The 19,521-nt window shown below is 41.7% G+C and overlaps 2 protein-coding genes across 4 annotated transcripts in view; one reads left to right on the top strand and one right to left on the bottom strand.

Annotated features, from left to right (window-relative positions):
• pola1 (polymerase (DNA directed), alpha 1) overlaps window positions 1–513 on the top strand; it is a 57,240-nt gene extending 56,727 nt beyond the window's left edge. For all 3 annotated transcript variants that reach the window (XM_040127612.1, XM_040127613.1, XM_040127611.1), the window contains one exon: window positions 1–513. This exon is cut by the window's left edge and continues 527 nt beyond it. The gene's annotated coding sequence lies outside the window, so the exon portion shown is untranslated.
• A 3,981-nt stretch (window positions 514–4,494) lies between these two features.
• arxa (aristaless related homeobox a) lies at window positions 4,495–11,951 on the bottom strand. Its single transcript, XM_040126353.1, has 5 exons — window positions 11,731–11,951; window positions 10,812–11,373; window positions 9,233–9,278; window positions 7,260–7,591; window positions 4,495–6,481 (listed from the first exon to the last, which is right to left on the bottom strand). Exons 1-5 carry the CDS (start codon window positions 11,918–11,920, stop codon window positions 6,223–6,225), a joined length of 1,389 nt encoding a protein of 462 aa, XP_039982287.1. The 5' UTR covers window positions 11,921–11,951; the 3' UTR covers window positions 4,495–6,222.
• Between the last annotated feature and the right edge of the window lie 7,570 nt (window positions 11,952–19,521).

The raw sequence follows: 19,521 nt of genomic DNA, 5'->3' as shown, positions 1-19,521 counted from the left end.
AAAAATGACTTATCCTCAGGGCAGCCAGCATACTCCAAAAGCTGCTAATTAGCCAATGATGGTGACCCCGGCCACTAAGACCCACTGGATACCTGCAGCGATCAGACCCTTGTTCTGATTACCACCATTCATCCCGAGTCTGTGTGCACGCGCCTGTGTGTGAGTGTGTGTCAGATCAGAAAAAAAGAAGTAAGGAGGATGCAGGGAGTGACAGGGTGAAGGTGGCCACACGCCCTACTCCCTCACTCTTTTGGCTCTGTATCGAAATGCTGATCTCATTCTCCTCCACTGCCTCTGTTTAACTGTCATTTCATCCATGTCACTCCTTTTTATTCTACCTTCCCCCCTCTTTGCAGATGTGTTTTCATGTGTGTAATTTTCCATGTATCTTTACTTGTATTGCTCAGGGGGGTTTATGTAATGGTGTTTTTGCAATGACTAGAATATTTCATGTTGGGTATTTTGATATTGATGAGAAACTTTTTGATAGTGAAACCTCAATAAAAAGCTAAATGGATAAGATATTAATCTTGTGTTATTTGCAGTGTGGGGATTACAGATATGGGTGGATGGATATCCTGTAGCAGCTCCATGTTTCCTTTCTTACCACTACACACTGCAATACAATAAACATGCCATGAAAGTGAAGGTTATTAAAAAATGTGAAAAATCAACAAAATATACCCATTATATAGTACTGGAGCATCTGGATAGTCCTTAAGCTTTATTTATAAACAAATTTAAAGAATATTTCTTAACAAACAAATCTCAAGAAAAGACCGAAAGCTACAGGGAATTGATTGTACTAACAGGTAGTGTCTGCATAACCAAAGACTGATACATCTCATTCCTTTGTGTTATAGATCTCCATTGTTGTCCAAAAATGAGGTTCTCTCTTGCACTGGGTGACATGTTCCTTCATTAATATAAACATGGGTGCCGTAGGTTATTTAAAGTCAAACCACATACACTGCCCTGCTGCTGTAAATGCTTGCTAAAGCACCAAATTTGTATCAATCTACAACTGAAAATAGTCTCCCAAAAATGCACTGTTTATTCTTGTTTTAGTAATATTGCTAAAAACTACAGTGCCCGGCTGTTGTACGAAATTACTCAGCCTTTTTTTTAAAAATTAAACTATATCTTTGTGTCCTGATTTTAATAATTTATGTCCTTTTGAGGAGTTAACGGGCTTGGCTGAGACATCACTGGTTTTAGTCCTTTCATGGAATTTGTTGGAAATAAGAAAAATGGAGACTGTCACCAGCTTTGTCCTTTTAAAAATATGGACGTGATTTTGAGTTTTATTTGATTTCAGATGAATAAACAGAAGTCTGAGAGAGTTATTTCTAAATAGGAGTGAATTATATAAAATTCTATTTTATTGTGTATGTAATTTAATATCACAGTATTGTGATTTAGTAAAATTTGGGGGGAAATCAATTGAGAAACTTAGTTGGGGAAAAAAAACTAATCTAGGGAATTAAGTACCTGTCAAATCGAGGTGCTTCTTTACATTGATACCAGTTTATGTGATAATCCAATATTGACATAAAACAGTACTGCTCACTGATATATCCTAACACAAACAGATACTTAAGGGATAACTGTAAGGCAAGATATCTGATGCTTGATATGTATATTGTCTCATGGTATATATAGTACTGTTACTCTACATTTTCTAAATACCGTATGTATTTTCCTAAACTGTAGTATTCTTCAGTCTGTAACTTGCTACATGAAGTGTTTCACCATTTTCTCCCAGGGAAATCTCCTTTTTATTAATACAGTCAAGTTTTTTTACTCCATCCTGCAGTGTACATTTCCATAAACACTGAACGCCTCACAAATCACTTCAAACCACTGTGACTTGTGAAGGCAACCTTAAGTGGGCTGAACACTTAAACCATGATTCACTGTGCAATTGATAGAACAGGCTGTGTGCCAGAGAAAGTGTCTCAGTGCATTTACAGCCTATTGCTTATAACTTTACATATTTATTTTATCATATCAGCTCAACTACTTCTCCCACAGTTGCTTAGCCTGTTTTTTGCTCTCTATTTTCCTTAGACTTAACCAACCTCAGTTCACAGTAGATGTGCACAGGCCTGCTATTCCCATTACCCAGGCTTCAGGTTTTTAAGTGATGGGGCCCGTTTTGTCCTCTAGGTTTGGAGTAAACCCAGTCAAATTGAGTCCGGCATTTATTCGACCCTGCTAAGCTAATAAGGTCGAACAAGTCTCTTTGTATTGTCGTGTTAAGCTTTATTGCTTGTCGTTTTGACCAGCGATGGACAAGGTAGGCTTTGATGAGGGAATTAGTCCCCTATTCTGTCCCTGTTATTCATAGCGCGGTGGAACATACAAGCACCAGAGAGGGTGTCAAAAGGAGAGCTGGTCCTATTGCAAAGTGTCTCCCTTGTTGGAGCTGAAAGGGCGGTTATGAGACGATAAACCGCTTAATACACTGAGCTAATTGGATGAGAGCGAGAGAGACGGGGAATTAAGGGGCGATCCGAGAGGGGAGCGGAGTGCCATGGCCCTGCTATTCAGGTCTTTCATCGTGGCCGCGGTTCTCCGAAAGGGGGGGTCCATCAAAGCGCCTTTTAAAGCTCCTCTCCCGGAGACTGAGTGAGGACTGATCCGGCTGAGGCTGTGGCGTGATTGGGCCTATTCTCTCAGGCGGATACGTGGTGGGACAAACGAGGCCAGGTAGAATCCAAATCACTGGCCAAATCAAATCGAAGGATGAAAATGGGCACACATAAGTGGGGGGACATTTTCTGGGCATCTGGATTAACCGGTGAGAGGCATGCAGGAGCGTTATGACCCACTGTATTTAAACAGTCGACCAAATCATGTAGACTTTTCTTTTTGCAACCAATTTGCAAGGAAATACGGCATGATTGGACGGTCCTTACCTTATTTGTATCAACATTCATTATGATGATCATTCATATTGACTCATGGCCTACGTAAGCACAGGCCTGTCTTGAATGAAAAGCATACACCCAACAAGTGCGACTTTATAAATCCAGAACTACTGCCCCGCTACAGCATTTCAATTTTCTCGCCTTTTTGCGCTGCAAAGAAAGTTTAAGCCTTGCTCCCAGCAGGTCATCCGCCTCCCGGCATTCCCCAGATATTAGGGACAAATTGGTTTGCCATTCATTAGTTATATTCACAATACGATTAAACTCCCCCGACAATCTCATCAAAACCCTATAGGGCCAAGAAAAAAAAAACACGCTCCACTGAACTTGAGCAAAGGAATAGAATTTTTTTTTTTTTTCTTTTCTAAACGTGGTAGATGGTGGTCTATACGCGCAGGAGAATTTTTTTTTAAATCTTTTCTTATTTTCCCTGCTCCTTTTCTGCATTATTCTCCAAAGAGCAGCTGGGTGACTTTGTATGACGCTGGGTGTGTATGTGTGTGCTAGATTAAATTTCTATACAGATATATGCCTATCTCTCCATCCATCCCTTATCGGATCTAATTCCGGCTTCCTTGGAGTAAATTCAACGATTAACAGGTATAGGATCGGTTGATCTATAACACAAGGGCGCTGAATGAATAACAAGAGGGTTTTCACAGATACAGACAATAAAAAGAGGGACTACATTAATCCGCCGGCTAATTTCACGCGATTTGGTCGGGCACCATAGATTGGTCAAAGGGAGGAGAATAACCATTGATTGCTGTAATAGGTCTACATCAGTAGTGAGATCCAATGTATGTGTATGTGTGTGTGTGTGTGTGTGTGGGGGGGGGGGGGGGGTTAATTCTACGAGCTGTGTGTGCGTGTGTGCAAAAGCCGTTCTGATGAAGTGGTTTGTTACTTCATTAATGACAATGGGGACTCACTTCCATCGACACTGCATTACGGATGTTAAGACCAATTTAGCGCCTTTAAAGGGTTTTAAAGGAAGTTTTGTGAGGCCCACCCACCCCCATTTAAAGTAGGCGATTTTATTTTAAACCTCTCGCCTTTGTCGCGCGTTTCACATGTTGGGGATTAAGATCATGAATGTATGGTCAGTATTTTGTCATCTGGTCTGAAGAGGATAGACGCATACAGCGCGCATATACCTAATACATTTTCGCTTATTCAGGTGGAGCAGTGCGCCTACACCTCTGCTCTCTGCAGCGATACATTTCTCTTTCAACACATTTTTTTTTTTATCCTTCTAAGATGGTCTGCAATCTTTCTAAACATCAGAAAACCTGCTGCTGGACTTGGATGGATATTTAAATTACATTCCTCTAGTCAATGACGTTAAAATTCTTTATTATAACTTTAAAAATTCTCATAAATTGAGTTTTGTTTAAGAATTTGTATTTTGCAAAAACATTCTTCAATGTAAGACAAAAAAAGACAATTTCTTCATAACACCTTTTATTAATAGTTCTATTATATTCTATTTCACATTGTTTATTTTTCCAGGTTTAGGCCCATGTCAGTCCTAAATGAATTTGAAATAATAAAAGATAACTCATTTTACCAATGTAATTTATTCAAATTATTAAACCAGGAAACTTACAATCACTTTCTTAAGAAAAAAAATGTCCTTCATTCAGTTGTTCAGGGAAAAGTTTAGACATAAATAATTATCTAAAAACCTAATAATTCATAAACACAGGTGAGATCTACACAGGGCGACATTCCTTAAACACTACACCCAGTGCAAGTTATCAAACACGGTCTCCTTAAATATACACGACCTTGTTTTGAAAATCATTCTTTTTGTCTTACCCCCCATCCACCCCCTTTTTTTACACAATATGTACAGTTTTCTTTCACATAGGTACGTCATTAGAAACACATCTCAGGTTTCAACTTTGCTCGCATGTCCTTGAGTCAGACTCAGCGGAAATGCCACTGTGTGTGTGGGGGTTAATCTGCCGCTGACGTGGATTTAAAAAGACCATAAATAACTCCCGTTTGATTCAGAGTATACGTATGTATACACACACAGAGCGGTGTGCTCAGTGTGACTGTTGGACAGGCGAGCAGTGGAGAGGAGTCAGGCTTGTAGAGAAGGCTATGGAAGGTCAATGGACAGGTTTCCTTTGGTTCTGGGGGGGACCTCCTCCAACTCGCCTTTATTATAAACGCAGACTAGCTCAATCCACGTCGATGCATACAGATTAATGTCGAGCACTCGAGCTGTCCACATTTGAAGTAGCACAAGAAATATTTCTAAAGCCTGGGTTCCCCTGCGGTTCTTCAGCTCTGTATGCGTGCGTGACTGCTGCGTGTGTGTGTGTGTGTGTGTGTGTGTGTGTGTGTGTGTGTGTGTGTGTGTGTGTGTGTGTGTGTGTGTGTGTGCGTGTGTGTAACGAAGACCATTTACTTGATTAAAATTAGCCAAACCACAAAGTAACAGTAAAATCGTCTGTTAAAAGTAAAAGTCCAGTTTTTAAATTGTTGCATAAGTGAAAGTGTACAAGTATTAAGGGCAAACATGTATTGATTTATATTATTTTAACTTATAAACTTAAAGTATAAAAATTTAAGTACTGAAAACAGAAAAATGGCCCCTGTGTAAGCTTATCAGATGTTTTGTATCTAAATGTTAAGTAAATGATTTGTAAAGTAATCTAGTGGAGTAAAAAGCACATAATTTTCCTCTGAGCTGTAGTGAAGTCCAAGTATAAAGTGGCAGCAAATGGAAATATTAAAGTAAAGTAGAAGTACTTAAAGCTGAATCACAGTACTTGAGTTAATGTTCTTCGTTACATGCTTCCACTGGCAACGTGTGTTCTTTGTATTGGTTGTCTATGCATGTGGGACAGTTTTATGGGCTCTTGAAAAAAAATATATATATATGACAGCCTAAGTGAATGATACAGAACCTAATTTCAAATTTCAAATTTAATTTAATGGTAAAGTGTCAAGAAATTTTGACAAGAATTTATTTTTTTAAGCTTCAAATACTGTACTTGTTGTTTACACAATTTAAATAATGGAGTGTACAACAATGTTACAATAGCTGTCATTACTAGACACACACAAACACACCTTTTTTTAGCCAGTGCTCTTTTGAATTTGGTCGTGCTATTTTGTTGGGGAAACATGAGGTAACGGGGATGGTTGAACACAGGGGACATAAGGACATCAGCCTCCAGAGGTATGAATGGGATTTTGGAAGGGGGACAGGGGTGTCATGGAATGGGACGTAAACCTGGGATAGGGGGAGCATCAAGCTGGTGTTGAGTGTTCAGCACACCTCCTTCCCTGCAGCTCCGGTGGGCAGGATGTTAAGCTGGGTGAGCTGAGCGGAGTGTTCCTTAGCTTTGAGGCGCAGCGCGGCAATACTGGAGGCCCTACGGTCTGCTGCAGCTGAGGAGGTGGAAGAAGGGGAAGGATCAGGGAGGACAGGCCCTGTGTGGGTGGGATTCTCTACAGGAGGGGCAGGCTGACGGAGGAGGGCTGCAGCAGTGGAAGCACTAGTCAGGGGACCCATACTGGAGAAGAGCCTGAAAGAAGACAGAAATGTAACCATCTACAACACTGATGCATGCTAAACATGTTTGCCAATATTAAAGGTTAAATTATTCAATCCAAAATAAGTAATCTGCCTCATAACCTCTTTCTCCTTACAACAGAGAGCAGTGTTAACTCAAAAATGCTGTCTGTGTGACAGCAGTAAAAGGGGGAAAACCATTTCCTGTTAATTAAGATTTTCACTGTCCATATGTATTTTATTTCCTCTTTCTCAGGTTCTTCACATTGTCTTAAAATTCTCCTTAACTAGATTCATGTCTTCTATTGTATACCGACTTCCCTAAAATAAAAGATAACGTGGAGAGTACAAGGTTAATAATGCTGTATAACAGAGGAGAAAAGCAAATGATAAGCTGATTATGGCATATGGAGTGTTCACCCCCCCCCTCACAGCTTGTCTGGCAGGATCACACATTTGGTTAATTTATTAAGCAATTTGACAGAGTCATTACACACCAATGGTTAACAGTATAACATATTTATAATCAGACACTGAGATAAACAGTAATGCAGTGTGACTGAGGATAATTGTAATTAGAACTGCATGATGTGCCAGGAGTTTATTTTAAGCTCAGTTGCTGCTGTGCATTGTTCTGTACATGGGCTTGACTACAAAATTGTAGTCATTTAATGTAAATATAGGGATAAATGTGAAGTCCTGCAAGTACAAAGATTGGCGAACTCTGATGTAAATAACTGTAAAGAATAAATATCAGGTCCAAGGGATGTCTGTGTATGGGTGCAGCTTACCTGCCAAAAGTGGGCCCAATGAAGGCAGGGTGGCGAAACATGGCAGCCGTGCCCAGGAAAGTGCCCAGGCCAAGCGGGGTGGCCAAGGGTGGTGCAGAACCATTGTGAGGCGGCGGGGCCAGGCCTGGGAAGGCTGCGGCTGCAGCTGCCGCAGCCGTCCATGCAGACTCCAGGGCTGGGTGGGGGTGGGGAGGGAAGGGACCTCCATCAAGGTAGTGGCTGAGAGGGTGGCCCGCTGCCAGGGGGCCTGGGAACGGCAGGCCTGACGGGTGGGCCTGCACCCCGGCCTTCTCACGCTTCCTCCATTTGGCCCTGCGGTTCTGAAACCACACCTGAGGGAGAGATGATGATACACACATTAATATGAGCAGGTTATCACTTTTCCCAAAAAGAGGTTAGAAGATAAGGAAAAATAGGAGGACAAAGGCAGTAAAACATAAATCTTGGTTCTAGTAAAACAGATACAGGTTCAAGTGATAAAAGAGGCCGCATATAGAAAAAGCAAAAATCTAATAAATGAATAATAAATATAAATAAATAAGCCATTTCCGTCTAAAAGACAAATGCTGTTCAGTTATGCAGGTTATAAAAAAATAAAACTATAACTCCATGTCCTGCTTACATCAGAGCAATGTTTTATTGTAATTAACATGACCAGACTCCACTGAATGTTTTGTCAGTGTACTCTAATAGTTGTCTGATTCAGGTGGTGGCCAACAGGCGGAAAGTCAACGGTAATTACTTGCAAGGTAAACCCTGCCGCTCACGGTCCCTTAAATCTACTATCTGTCTAATTAAACCCCCCGTTCATGTGGACGGGCTTCAGGGTGGGGAGAGATCATTAAGAGCGGTGTTAACAAAAGATCCAGAAAATTACCGCTGAACTGGCTCCAATAACAATTAATGCGCTTTAAATTAAATTCTTAAGAGATGTAGAACAAGTGACTTCCATCCAAGAGAGTATTTAACTTTCCCACGCATCCACTGTTGCCCAGTTTGCACTGCGGAGGCACGGGGCTCTCACAACGAGCAAAATGTCAACATGAGGAAAGTGATTGAACGAACCAGCTTGAGCGACAGGCACACACACACATTATTCCCAGAGGGGCTGTTTAGCATTACACAGCCCCTCGGGAATTTATGAGTTTTTATCACCTCCTGATGGCGCCCGTTAAGTGATTTGTTCACCTACGGCCCCCAAAGAGACATCTGTTGCTTTACCGTCAGCCATAACCTCTCCGAGCTTCCACCCTGTTTGAACTGTCTCTGTGGTTATGAGCCCGGGCTTTCGACATGCAAGCCACGCTTTCAGTGTAAAGCGAAAGAGAGGGAGAGATGGAGAGAGTGGGATGCGTTGGGGGGGGGGCAAACACTTTTAATGGTCTCTCATTCGCTCCCAAGTGCAAAGCATCGGATCAATGCAGGTCTATTGCAATCACATAATGGGAAATCAAATAGCATTAGCCCTCCCCTCTTTCTCTCCATCCCCTCCCCTCCCTTCCTTCTCTCTCTTATTCTCACACACATCTTTTTACTCAGACACTCATCTCGGCCTCGCCCCCTCTCTGTACCCTCCGATGGGAATTCAAACACCATCTCATCCCAGGAATATAGACAGTGTTTGCTCTCGCACTAAGTGAGCTTTTTATGAATCGTTAGCGTCCGCTTAATTGCCACTAAAACGACCCCCGTTCGCGTGTAATAATATTCAATAACAGGAAAGACCTTCCCTGCGTAGCGACTTGGGCCATTTAACACATTTTTACTGTAATAAATTACTGCCTCAAATAGGCCCGCAGTCGTTGATCCTCAATCAGTGACGCATATCACCGGTTATGATGCAGCGCTGTGTAAAAGGGCAATTTTATAGAGGACATAAAACATTAAGGGATGCTGATTTTTTTTTCCCCCTATTTGATTTACAGGTCACAGGCTTCTATTTTCCGATAAAGATAGAACAGAGATCCACTTACTTGAACACGAGCCTCGGTAAGATCCAGGCGCATTGCGAGCTCTTCTCTGAAAAGAATTGAAAAAAAAAGAGGAAAGGAGCAAAGGCAGAAAGGCAGAAAGAAAAGATTCAAGGTTACAGGCCACCGTTTGGAAGCAACGCAGAATTGCTGTTTTGTTCCCTCCGATTGTTCACTGTCAACAATAGACGATCAAAATAGGCTTGATTTTTCTCCTCCTCCCTGACATGAACTGCAGAAAGACGCCATAGCCATATTCTATTTTGCCTGTCACGGATGGGTAGAGATAGGCCTAGTGATTTTCCTTAGCCCACGCCTGCCACTGTAACAACATGATGGTTGAAATAATGACATCTAAACTATCCTGCCACAAAGCAATTGACGGTCCCTTCAGCTGCAAGATGGGCTTGCAGTGCAAATTAGACCTACAAGTCATCTTAAAGTAAATCGATTGGGAAATATGAATAATCCCAATGGTTAAAAAAAAATCGAAAATATAGGTTCGTGTGTCCTGCAGAAAAGCCTTTATTTTCGAACAAAAAAGGCGGATGTGCCAATTATCAGAATGTTAAATTAGCAGAAAATAGCCTAGGTCTGAAGTTTTATTTATAAGCGAGTTTATTTTGTTTGTATGACCTACTACATAAAAATCATAATAATGGATTTTTCTAAAACAGCATAAAACCCTCAGAAAAATAATAGCTACAAAGAAGCCCCGCATTTAATTCTGTGTGTGTGTCTGTGTGTGTGTGTGTGTGTGTGTGTGTGTGTGTGTGTGTGTGTGTGTGTGTGTGTGTGTGTGTGTGTGTGTGTGTGTGTGTGTGTGTTCGTGTGTTCGTGCATATACACCTGCCCTTCGTCTTAAGGTAAAGTCCTGACTTTTTTGCAGCCTGTATTATGTATCGTGTCCAGCAGCTAACCTGCTGCTTTCATCTGCGTCAATAATAGCGGACACAGGTAACAAAGCGTCCCCAGTATGTCAGCACTTACAGGCCTATTGTGTTCAATTATGCAAAGCACGGATTTGGTGTTCGGGCATTTTATGAGGCGTGATTCGCGAAGTATCCTGTTACAGACGTGTGGAATTTCTGGGACTGTTTTTCGAAAATTTTATGGGCTAGGGAGGTGTTTATTATAAAAAATAAAGGCATTAATTATCATCCTTCCATTAATGAATGGAATTATTAGAGAATACGTTGCATGTGTGTGTCTTTATGCGTTTCTTTTGGGATTTTATTTTAAACATAGCCATCTATACTGCTACTACTACTATTACTACTGATAATAATAACAATAATAACAATAATTATTTGTTATCAGACATCACTATTGTAAACGAATATAATATTGACGCCTTGTGTGTATTTAAAACTCAAATTTATAGACCTACAGTTTTTGGTTTTTAATTTGTAAACGTATAGGCTATAATGCATAATAATAATAATAATAATAATAATAATAATAATAATAATAATAATAATAATACTATTTCAGGAAAGTCACAAATTTTTAATCTAAAACAAAAGAATAGAATCAATGAGGCTTGAAAGAATACAAGTTCTGCTGTTTTAATTTTTTTTACCTGGTGAAGACGTCGGGGTAGTGTGTCTTCTGAAAAGCCCTCTCCAGCTCTTCCAGCTGGTAACTTGTGAAAGTAGTCCTGTATCTTCTCTGCTTCCGTTTCAGCATCCCTTCCTCCGAGTCACTGCCAGCTGACAGACACACGCTGTCCTCCCCGTCCCTCACGTCTCCATCCCCGGCGTTCAAGCTCTCCCTCTCCTCCTCCTTCGGGGACAGCGCGGCGGTGTCAGCGCAACTCTCATCCTCCTTCACCGCGTCCTCCTCGAACTTCAACGGGCCGAGCTCCACCAGTCCCAGGCCGCCGTCCTCCGAACCCACCACGGGGCTCTGGTCGCCTTCTCCCCGGCTAAGTGATGCGTTCTCCCGGTAGGATTTACTGCGGCTAATGCTGACCTGCGGTGCTTGGCTGATTTTGAGGCTGTCGGTGGTTTGGTGCAGGAGTAGCCGCTCCCTGTCCAGCTTCTCTGCGTGGTCGTGGAGGTACTTCCCCCCGGGTCCGTACAGTCGGCGGAGCTTGGGTGGCAAGTGCATGTCAGCACTGAGAGAAAGGTCTTTCGTCGGCCCTGAGAAAGAAGCGTGTCAAACATGCTATGTCAAAATAATGAATAACAAAATGGCTGTGAAAAGCAGAGCAAACATTTCCTTTAAATACTTTTATAGGCCTAGCCTGTAAACAATTCCTTCAGACATAACACCAACTGTTTAGTTTAGGAAACATTTATTATCCAACTATTATGAAACCAACGAGATTATTCTCCTTAAAACGTGATGACTTGCTGACTCTTCTTATGGCATTAACTAGCCTACAGACTTTGAGCATAAAACTAACTTATTTTTAAGGTCTACGTGTTTATCCTCTACAACGTTCCCAAATAACCACTGCAGGCTATCTTTTTAATTCCACTTCAAAGTAAACTTACCGTCAGCCGTTTTGTTGAGCTCTTCTCTGCCGGGCAGACCCGTCAAACTTTGCGGCCCTATCAGTCTGACCTTACAAGGACTCCGGCGGCCCAGAATGCTCTCTATGCAGTAAGATGAGAGCAGCGTCGGGGATTTACTGCTCTTCCTCTCGCCCCGGTCGTGGATATCTTCCTCAAACTGACCGCTCATGTCGATGATTTGGTTCGTCTAGTTTCGGTAACGCCTGTGAGTCTCCCACTCTCTCCCTCTCGCTCTCTCTCTCTCTCTCTCTCTCTCTCTCTCTCTCTCTCTTTCTTTCTCGGGCTCTGGCGCTCTCCTCCTCCTCCTTCTTCTTCTTCTCTCCTCTCAGGCCGGTGTGTTTGTTTGAACTAGGACCGTTCACTCCTCCCTCCTTCTCCTCACTCCCCTCTCTCTCTCTCTCTCTCTCTCTCTCTCTCTCCTCTGTCACCCCTCTCTCACACTCTCAGACAGACAGCGGCTTGGCTGCCTCGCGCTGCGCTCCGATCCGCCAGTGTCTTTTTCGCTCCGAGCGCTAGCTCTGGAGTTATTTTTCGCCCGATTGGCTGGTGTATGTGTATGCTGGGAGAGAGACAGAGCGCAGCTTCTTTATATATTTTACGATTAAAGTTAATTTGAGGTAAAGACAACAAAACCTGATATGGAGTCTTTTGCTCTATGGAACGAACTCAACAGCTAAAGTTGCAAAACCGAAGCACCGTAAATCAGCTTTTCTTGCTTGTCGGTTTGATTTTCGTTGTACTCTGACAATTATGGTCTGTGTAACATTAAAATGTTTAAAATGTTATGAGAGGCGCCATCAACAATTATCACTAATTCCGTGAAATTATTTAATAATGTAAAGATGGCTTTGGCAGAAGTGGCAAAAGAGTCAGACAAGTACAAGTGTGTTTTACAGTATTAATGAATTGCAACAATGTAGCCAAAAGGTACAAAAACAATAATCACTACAGAGACTGTTGGTCATGAAAGAAGCAATAATAACACAAGATCAAAATAGACTTTTTCATGGAGTAGGCTACATTTTAACATGGCAAAGCAGGAAAATACATTAGCTGCTTCGTTTTCAGGGTCCTGGTATTGTGCATGCTGGCTCGCTGTCACATTCTCATGGCTTACTGGGACCACTGTTAAAGTTATTAGTAACTGTGCCTGTGCTTTTTGTACCATGTCAAGTCAAAATGTCTGCTGTGAAAAAGGCCTTTTCTGCACACCTAGGCTATAGCCTTGTTGTCCTGTATATGTATATATAGACCTACAGGACAGTATATTACAGTATTACATTATTATTACACTAATATAGTTCAGCATTAACAGTTATAACTGTTAATATTGCTAATAAACAAACAATCAGTTCCTCGTTTAATTCAGAGGACTTTAGTTTGATAACTCCTTTTTCACAATTCCCTCCCTTATGCAACCCCCCCATTTCATGTTATTTATACTACTTTGAGATCATTATAAATTCGTAATAATAATATTAATAATAATAATAATAATAATACACGAATATTTTAATTCAATGAGATAATGTAATTATTTGGCTGGGGTTTTTTTGTAATGATTTTTGGGTAGTTTTTTCACACATGTACTTTATATAGGTTAAATGATAAGCATAACCTTTTTTATCTTTCAGGCTAAAGCATACAAATACTGTGTGTTGAATCCTTGTGCCAAGATGAAAAAAAAAAATCCGGCGCGGAGTTTCTGTTCACCCTCACAGAACACCCGCGAAAGCCATGTCAGAGTTTGAGTCACATAGAAATAGAAATATCAAAACTGTGTTTTGACAGGAAATCAAGCATTAATACGTTTATTATGAGCATCTATCTATCTATCTATCTATCTATCTATCTATCTATCTATCTATCTATCTATCTATCTATCTATCTATCTATCTATCTGTCTATCTGTCTGTCTGTCTGTCTGTCTGTCTGTCTGTCTTTTTCTTGCTCCCTCCCTCTCCCACCAATTGCCTCCAAAAGTGAGGGTGGCGCGGCGGTGATGAGACGCCGCACGGGGAGCCGGGATAGCATGCAGTGACTCCGCCGTGGAGAGGGGGAGAGATGGAGAGATGGCTCGAGAATGTAATTTTAAATGAAAGTCTATTGAATGGCATGACCCCTATCCTCGCCTCAGAGCCCATCACTGTTAGAAGGATCATTTTCAGAATTCAATCCAAAAACTTCAGCAAGCTGCAATTTACTCTCTCCTTCTGTCTCACTCTCTCTCTCTTCCTCCCCTCCGTTATGTATCTGGCCGGGTTAGAGAATTGCAGCAAACGAAAAATAGCAATAAAATGTACGTCCAGAAAATAGACCAAGTTATTTTATTTTATTTATTTATTTATTTATTTATGTTTTTGCTTTTAACTATTTTATAAGTTAATAGGCCTAGCTTTTTACTGATTGGAACTGGGATACGAGCGCCGTAGATCTATGTAAAATTTAGTTAAGGCCGCTTAGTAGATTTCATGGAGATAAACCCAACGAACTCAGTTCTTAATTTTTTTAAGTGCCTGGTAAAATTTTAACATTGGTGCTTTAAAACGTATCTGCAGAAATAGCATTTAAGTGGAAAAATCGTGCTATTTGACAGAATTAACATTTTTGTGTAGCAGATTTCCTCTGTGATAAGGCCTATGTTTGTTATCAGGCAATACAAAGACAATATCTTTTTGTCTCCAGTATTTATAACATATGCTGTACTATAATGGTATTATGAGCAACTGCAACCTGTTCCCACACGCATGGTGTCAGATTCAGTCCATCCGCAACTTTCTGTGGTGTCACAAAGTTCTGAGCTTGTTTACTTGCACGCAAATCAATGTAATGAGTGTAATAACAATATAAAATGTTATGCCTTTTTCCTGTGCGGTCACAAACAGACGTACGTAATACTGACGAGTATTTAGAGTCGCTCTGTAATTTGGGGGGCACAATTTGATTCATTTATCCGCACACTGTTATTAACCCTGTGGAAAAAGAGATGTCAGCCGCCATTTCAGCCAGCAGGACATCCGCGCTTTGTTTAAATGCACTAATTACGCGCATACATTAGAGGGGGGCGGAATAGCCTGAGCGCAATTTTAACATTTTCAATTTTCCGTCTATTTGACTTGCAGGTGAAGAGATGGCGGAGAGAGGCCGCCTCCCGTTTCAGGACCATCTCACCAACGCCTCCCCTGTATTTTCATAGCATCCTAACTTGATAACACCGAGGGGAAACTCGGGGTTGCATGCTTTCTGTTCGTGTTCTGTTCTCAGATAGCCTAATGCTGCTGTGCCAATATGAAATATACCCTGGAAGTCCATAGGCATGTGTGCCGTTTTGGTCTCACGCACCTTGGCCATTTATTTTAAACACACTGAAGTTAGGAGGTAGATTATGCATTATGGTAGAGTGCATGCATTTTAAACAGTTCCCCCTATGTGATGCAAGCTATCTCTGCTCCCTCTCAGCTCCATGTCTATCCTCTCCAGTGAAGGCCACGGAAGTGATACTAATGAAGCTCATCATTTAGGGACCAGCAGGTTGTGCTCTGCCTTGCAGGTCATTCATATGGCGCCATCTTCTGGATTGAATAGCAAACTACTGTAACAGCTAAGGCCCAGTTATTAAAATGTGTAGACGGAGAGATTCTCTGAGACTTAACTCTGTTGTTCTATAGCCCTATTGAACCATCTAAACGCATCATACTCTGCGCTTTATTCTCATCAACTCCCCAATTTCTGCTACTCACTGCCTTTCGCTTCATCCGCTATCTAACCTATTTGACTACAGATGCATTTGTATGCATGGTCTTTATAGGCATAAAGTCATTTATTCAAAGTTAAAACCCTCATCCACCTGCAGGAGACAGGTATCCTATACTTGCACATACAGGGACAGGACTATTCAGTGCTTGGTGAAGACGAATCATCCTCCTGTTTTCCCACAAGTTTGTCCCAATGCAACGCGTGTAAATACTGGTCCGTAACATGCAGCAACTGCCTCGTGGCCTTGGTGACGACGACTCGTCCTTTATCCTCCATCCGCCCTGCCTCTCTGACATAATTGGACACTTGCTCTGCTTGAGAGACCAGGCTGCAGAAGAAAGAAACGGAGGCAGAGAAGGAGAGAGTGTGTGTTTGGAGGGAGGGCTTTTAAGGCGCGCGTAAGCAAAGTTAATTAGCGGTTATTAAAGCCCGCATAATGAGAGAGAGAGGGAGTCAGTTTAATGACTTTGTTAGCGTTAGTTCAGAGCGACAGGCGATGATCGAAACAACAAAGGCAAGCGCTCACGCAGCCATCATCCGTAATTTCCAGCGGTAATGCGGTCTGATCACAAACAAAGGGTTCTAATTTCGATCAACTGACTTGATAATTTGTCCTTATGTAAGGAAAATAATTAACTACTTAATGCTTCAACAGAAGTAGTTTTCTTTACGGGGTTATTGTTATATGTGTGTATGTGTTTGCATGTGTCGGGGGGTTAAGGAAAGAGAAGGTCATAAAGAAAACAATTTCCAGGCCTATAATTATTCACATCATGAATTTAAAACGTGGACATGTGCGTTTGCTCTCCGGCTAGTGTGCAGAAGAATGACAGAGGAGAGAAGGAGTCTCCAAATCTTACGCCCTCAAGCAAATTGTGTATAGCAACGAGTGAGCCACTTGGCATATAATAGTACTGAAGATTTTGTGATCAGAACACACAAAAGTATGCATAATTTGGAAGGTGTATTATATAGGCCTTTAAAGCCACATATAAACTAAAATCAAACCGAACGATACATTTAATATTTTGGGTCACTCATCAGTCAAAGTTTGAAGTTTTGGGTGATAAATGATACTTGATCATACTTTGGAGCTCAGTTGAATTGATGGCCCTCATGCCTGTACCTGTTCCTCACAGTGTATCAGGTTATTTTGGCTTCTGCATTGCAAAATTATCCGAGGCGAGAACGTCTATACGCATGATTTCATCATTCCACAGATGGGTCGAGTCGGACGAAAGATGTGAGCGCTATTATCGATTGCGGGAACATGAGCCGCCTTTGGGCCACTCTTGGATTCATGGCAGGTGCATAGGTCACCCACACGAAAGCGGCAATTTCACGGCCCCCATTGTCTCCACTGATTACTGCTTTGATCACAGGAATCAAGAGCCCGAGACTCTCGTAAACCTACTGCGGAGTCCAGGAGCTCGTGAGCTGAGAGATCATCATCATCATCATCGTCGTCATGGCAATTACCATCATCTGCCACATCAACACCATAACCAACATCACCAGCATTATCATCACAAGCTGACCATACAAATCTGGGGTGCCGTGTCTTTTCACAGCCGCGTTGCCCTTTTATTGATTGCGTGCCTTAATTTTAATTCGATTGCGCGTGTCAAAAATTCCGCAAGAATCATCCTAGTAATGAGATAATCAAAGTAATATATGCAAATCAGTTATGTTGCAAGCTTATCAAAACCAGAATGCCCCCCCTTGAGTCTGAAGAAGTCCATTTATTCAGTTAGTGGCAATACCTTGCGCAAATGGTGCGATGCAAATGACAGTTGATTAGACTAAATTAAGAACCTCGTTTCTCCCTGACCTTGTCTGAGTTTTATGTAAATTCTTTTATTCCTGCTTCAATGTAATAAAAATGCATTTTACACCTTGGCCTTTATAAATATGAACAATATTTTCCAGAAGAGAAACAATGGTCAGCCTCAAATAACTCACTCTGTCAACAGCTTGGATGATTCTCTGCTGGTCTCTTTTCTGTCTGTCAGTCTCTCTCAAAACTCAGTATATCTTGACCTCATTGCAACTCCCACAGTGAAAGAAAGTGTGCCTGTATAACTTCCTTGCTGTGGGGGAATGTGCCTTGAAGATAGACTATGTGTGTGTGCCTCTGAGTGTGTCTGCATGTGTGTGTTTACACGATTATGTGTACTTATGTGTGTACCATAACATATTGTCTTAGGGGACAGGGAAAGTGCAGTTGAGACTTCCTCTCTGTGGGGTGTGGGGGGCCTGTAGATGGGAAAGGAATAAATCCAATATAGATTGCAGGGCTGCGCTGCCTCCCGCTGGGGACCCTCAGACTTTCAGGCCAGGATCGAAGTGCTTTTCTCCCCCTAAATTGACCTGAGAGGAGCAGGAGCAGCCGAGCTACACCCCCAACACTGGGACTGCCTACGACCTAATGATGGGGCTTTGGACAGACACTCATAAATACACAAACATACATAGCGACAGAGCTATACGCCTGTGTACATTCACGCCAAAATTCACACACAATCATTCCCAGATTGATATAACATCAGTCACACTCTTGCACCAGTGAAACACACACTTGGATGAGAAAACCACGCAGATATAAACCCACCCTACTCGTTCTCTGATGTTGAACACACTCATTCCTTGTCCAAAGACCATTTACCTCAAGTTTCCCCTCTTCATATCTCAGACTACCTCTCAAAACTACCTAGTTATACTATAGTTTTAGATGAGGCATCCTCACTACCTGTCCACATGCTTCAGAGGGAGGGGTGAATAGTATAACTAGCACCCCACTAAGTGTCTGAACTGATACACACTCCTACCCTTTGGTTCCCCTACAAGGAAAACACCACCAGAACCCCAACGTCATTACACTTAGCCAAACATCCAGCCACTGTCATTTTGGTTCTGTCCAGGGAGCTAAGTCTATCTGATGAGGTTTCTGATGTGTTGCTAGGTCGGGTCCAGAGACAGTGTGACAGAATATCCTATAGGCAGACAACTGTGGCTCAGTATGCCTCATTACATGCTCACAGAGCATTTTATGTTAACTGCAGCATGTCACTACAAAGCTCATCTTTAGAGACACACAGGCTGCAGAGATGAATACAAAGATATAGAATCATGCATATATATACACATACATATTTACACACACACACACACACATACACACACACACACACGTATACACACACACACACACACACACACACACACACACACACACACACACACATACACACACACACACACACACACACACAAAACTCAGTGCATTTTAACTGACGGCAGGAATTGTTTGGTTTTTGGATCGTTGCATGGTTTGAATAGCCTACCATGCCATTTGCTTAAAATCACCACATCCAACTGCTCCGCCTATGATTTATGTACAATAAATCTAGCTGCATTACCGACTTTTATTAACAATTTCACAACAATCTTCTTACAGGTAGTGGAAGCTTCATCTTTCAAAATAGATTGTTATGTTAGTACTTAGCAAGGACAGTGAATAGCCTACAAAAGGCAGAGAGCAGAAATTAACCATTAAAGTAAAGAGAAGATTATCAGGCAAACTATGTTTCACTATTTTATGCCTTTAGGCCGATTATTTAACTTAAAAATCATTTCCATAGAGCCCAGAAAATACAAGGAAAATGCATATGCACTCTTGTAAAAGGACAGGTGTGTGTGGATCAAGTGCAAGAGAGAGTCAGGCAGAAGTGGAATGTCCAAAATCCAAATCTTTAATCCGAGAGACGTAACAGAGGTCAAAATACCAGGAGTAAGTTAAACCAGGCAACAAGGCAGATCAGGAACAGGCAGAAATCGAGGGTCACAAAAATACCGGAAAAACAAATCATACACAGGGAATGATTCAGGACTAAATGCGAGAGAGCTTGAACACAAGGGTAACAAAGACAATCTGGCAAGGCATGAGAAATGAGGTGGGGTTTAAATACACAGGAAACAAGACACAGGTGAAAGACATTAAGGTGGAGACAGTAA

This window comes from Xiphias gladius, chromosome 5 (assembly GCF_016859285.1).
Source record: "Xiphias gladius isolate SHS-SW01 ecotype Sanya breed wild chromosome 5, ASM1685928v1, whole genome shotgun sequence".
Taxonomy (NCBI): domain Eukaryota; kingdom Metazoa; phylum Chordata; class Actinopteri; order Istiophoriformes; family Xiphiidae; genus Xiphias; species Xiphias gladius.
The sequence above is the reverse complement of the archived record's forward strand: the minus strand, read 5'-3'. Positions and strand labels throughout refer to the sequence as shown.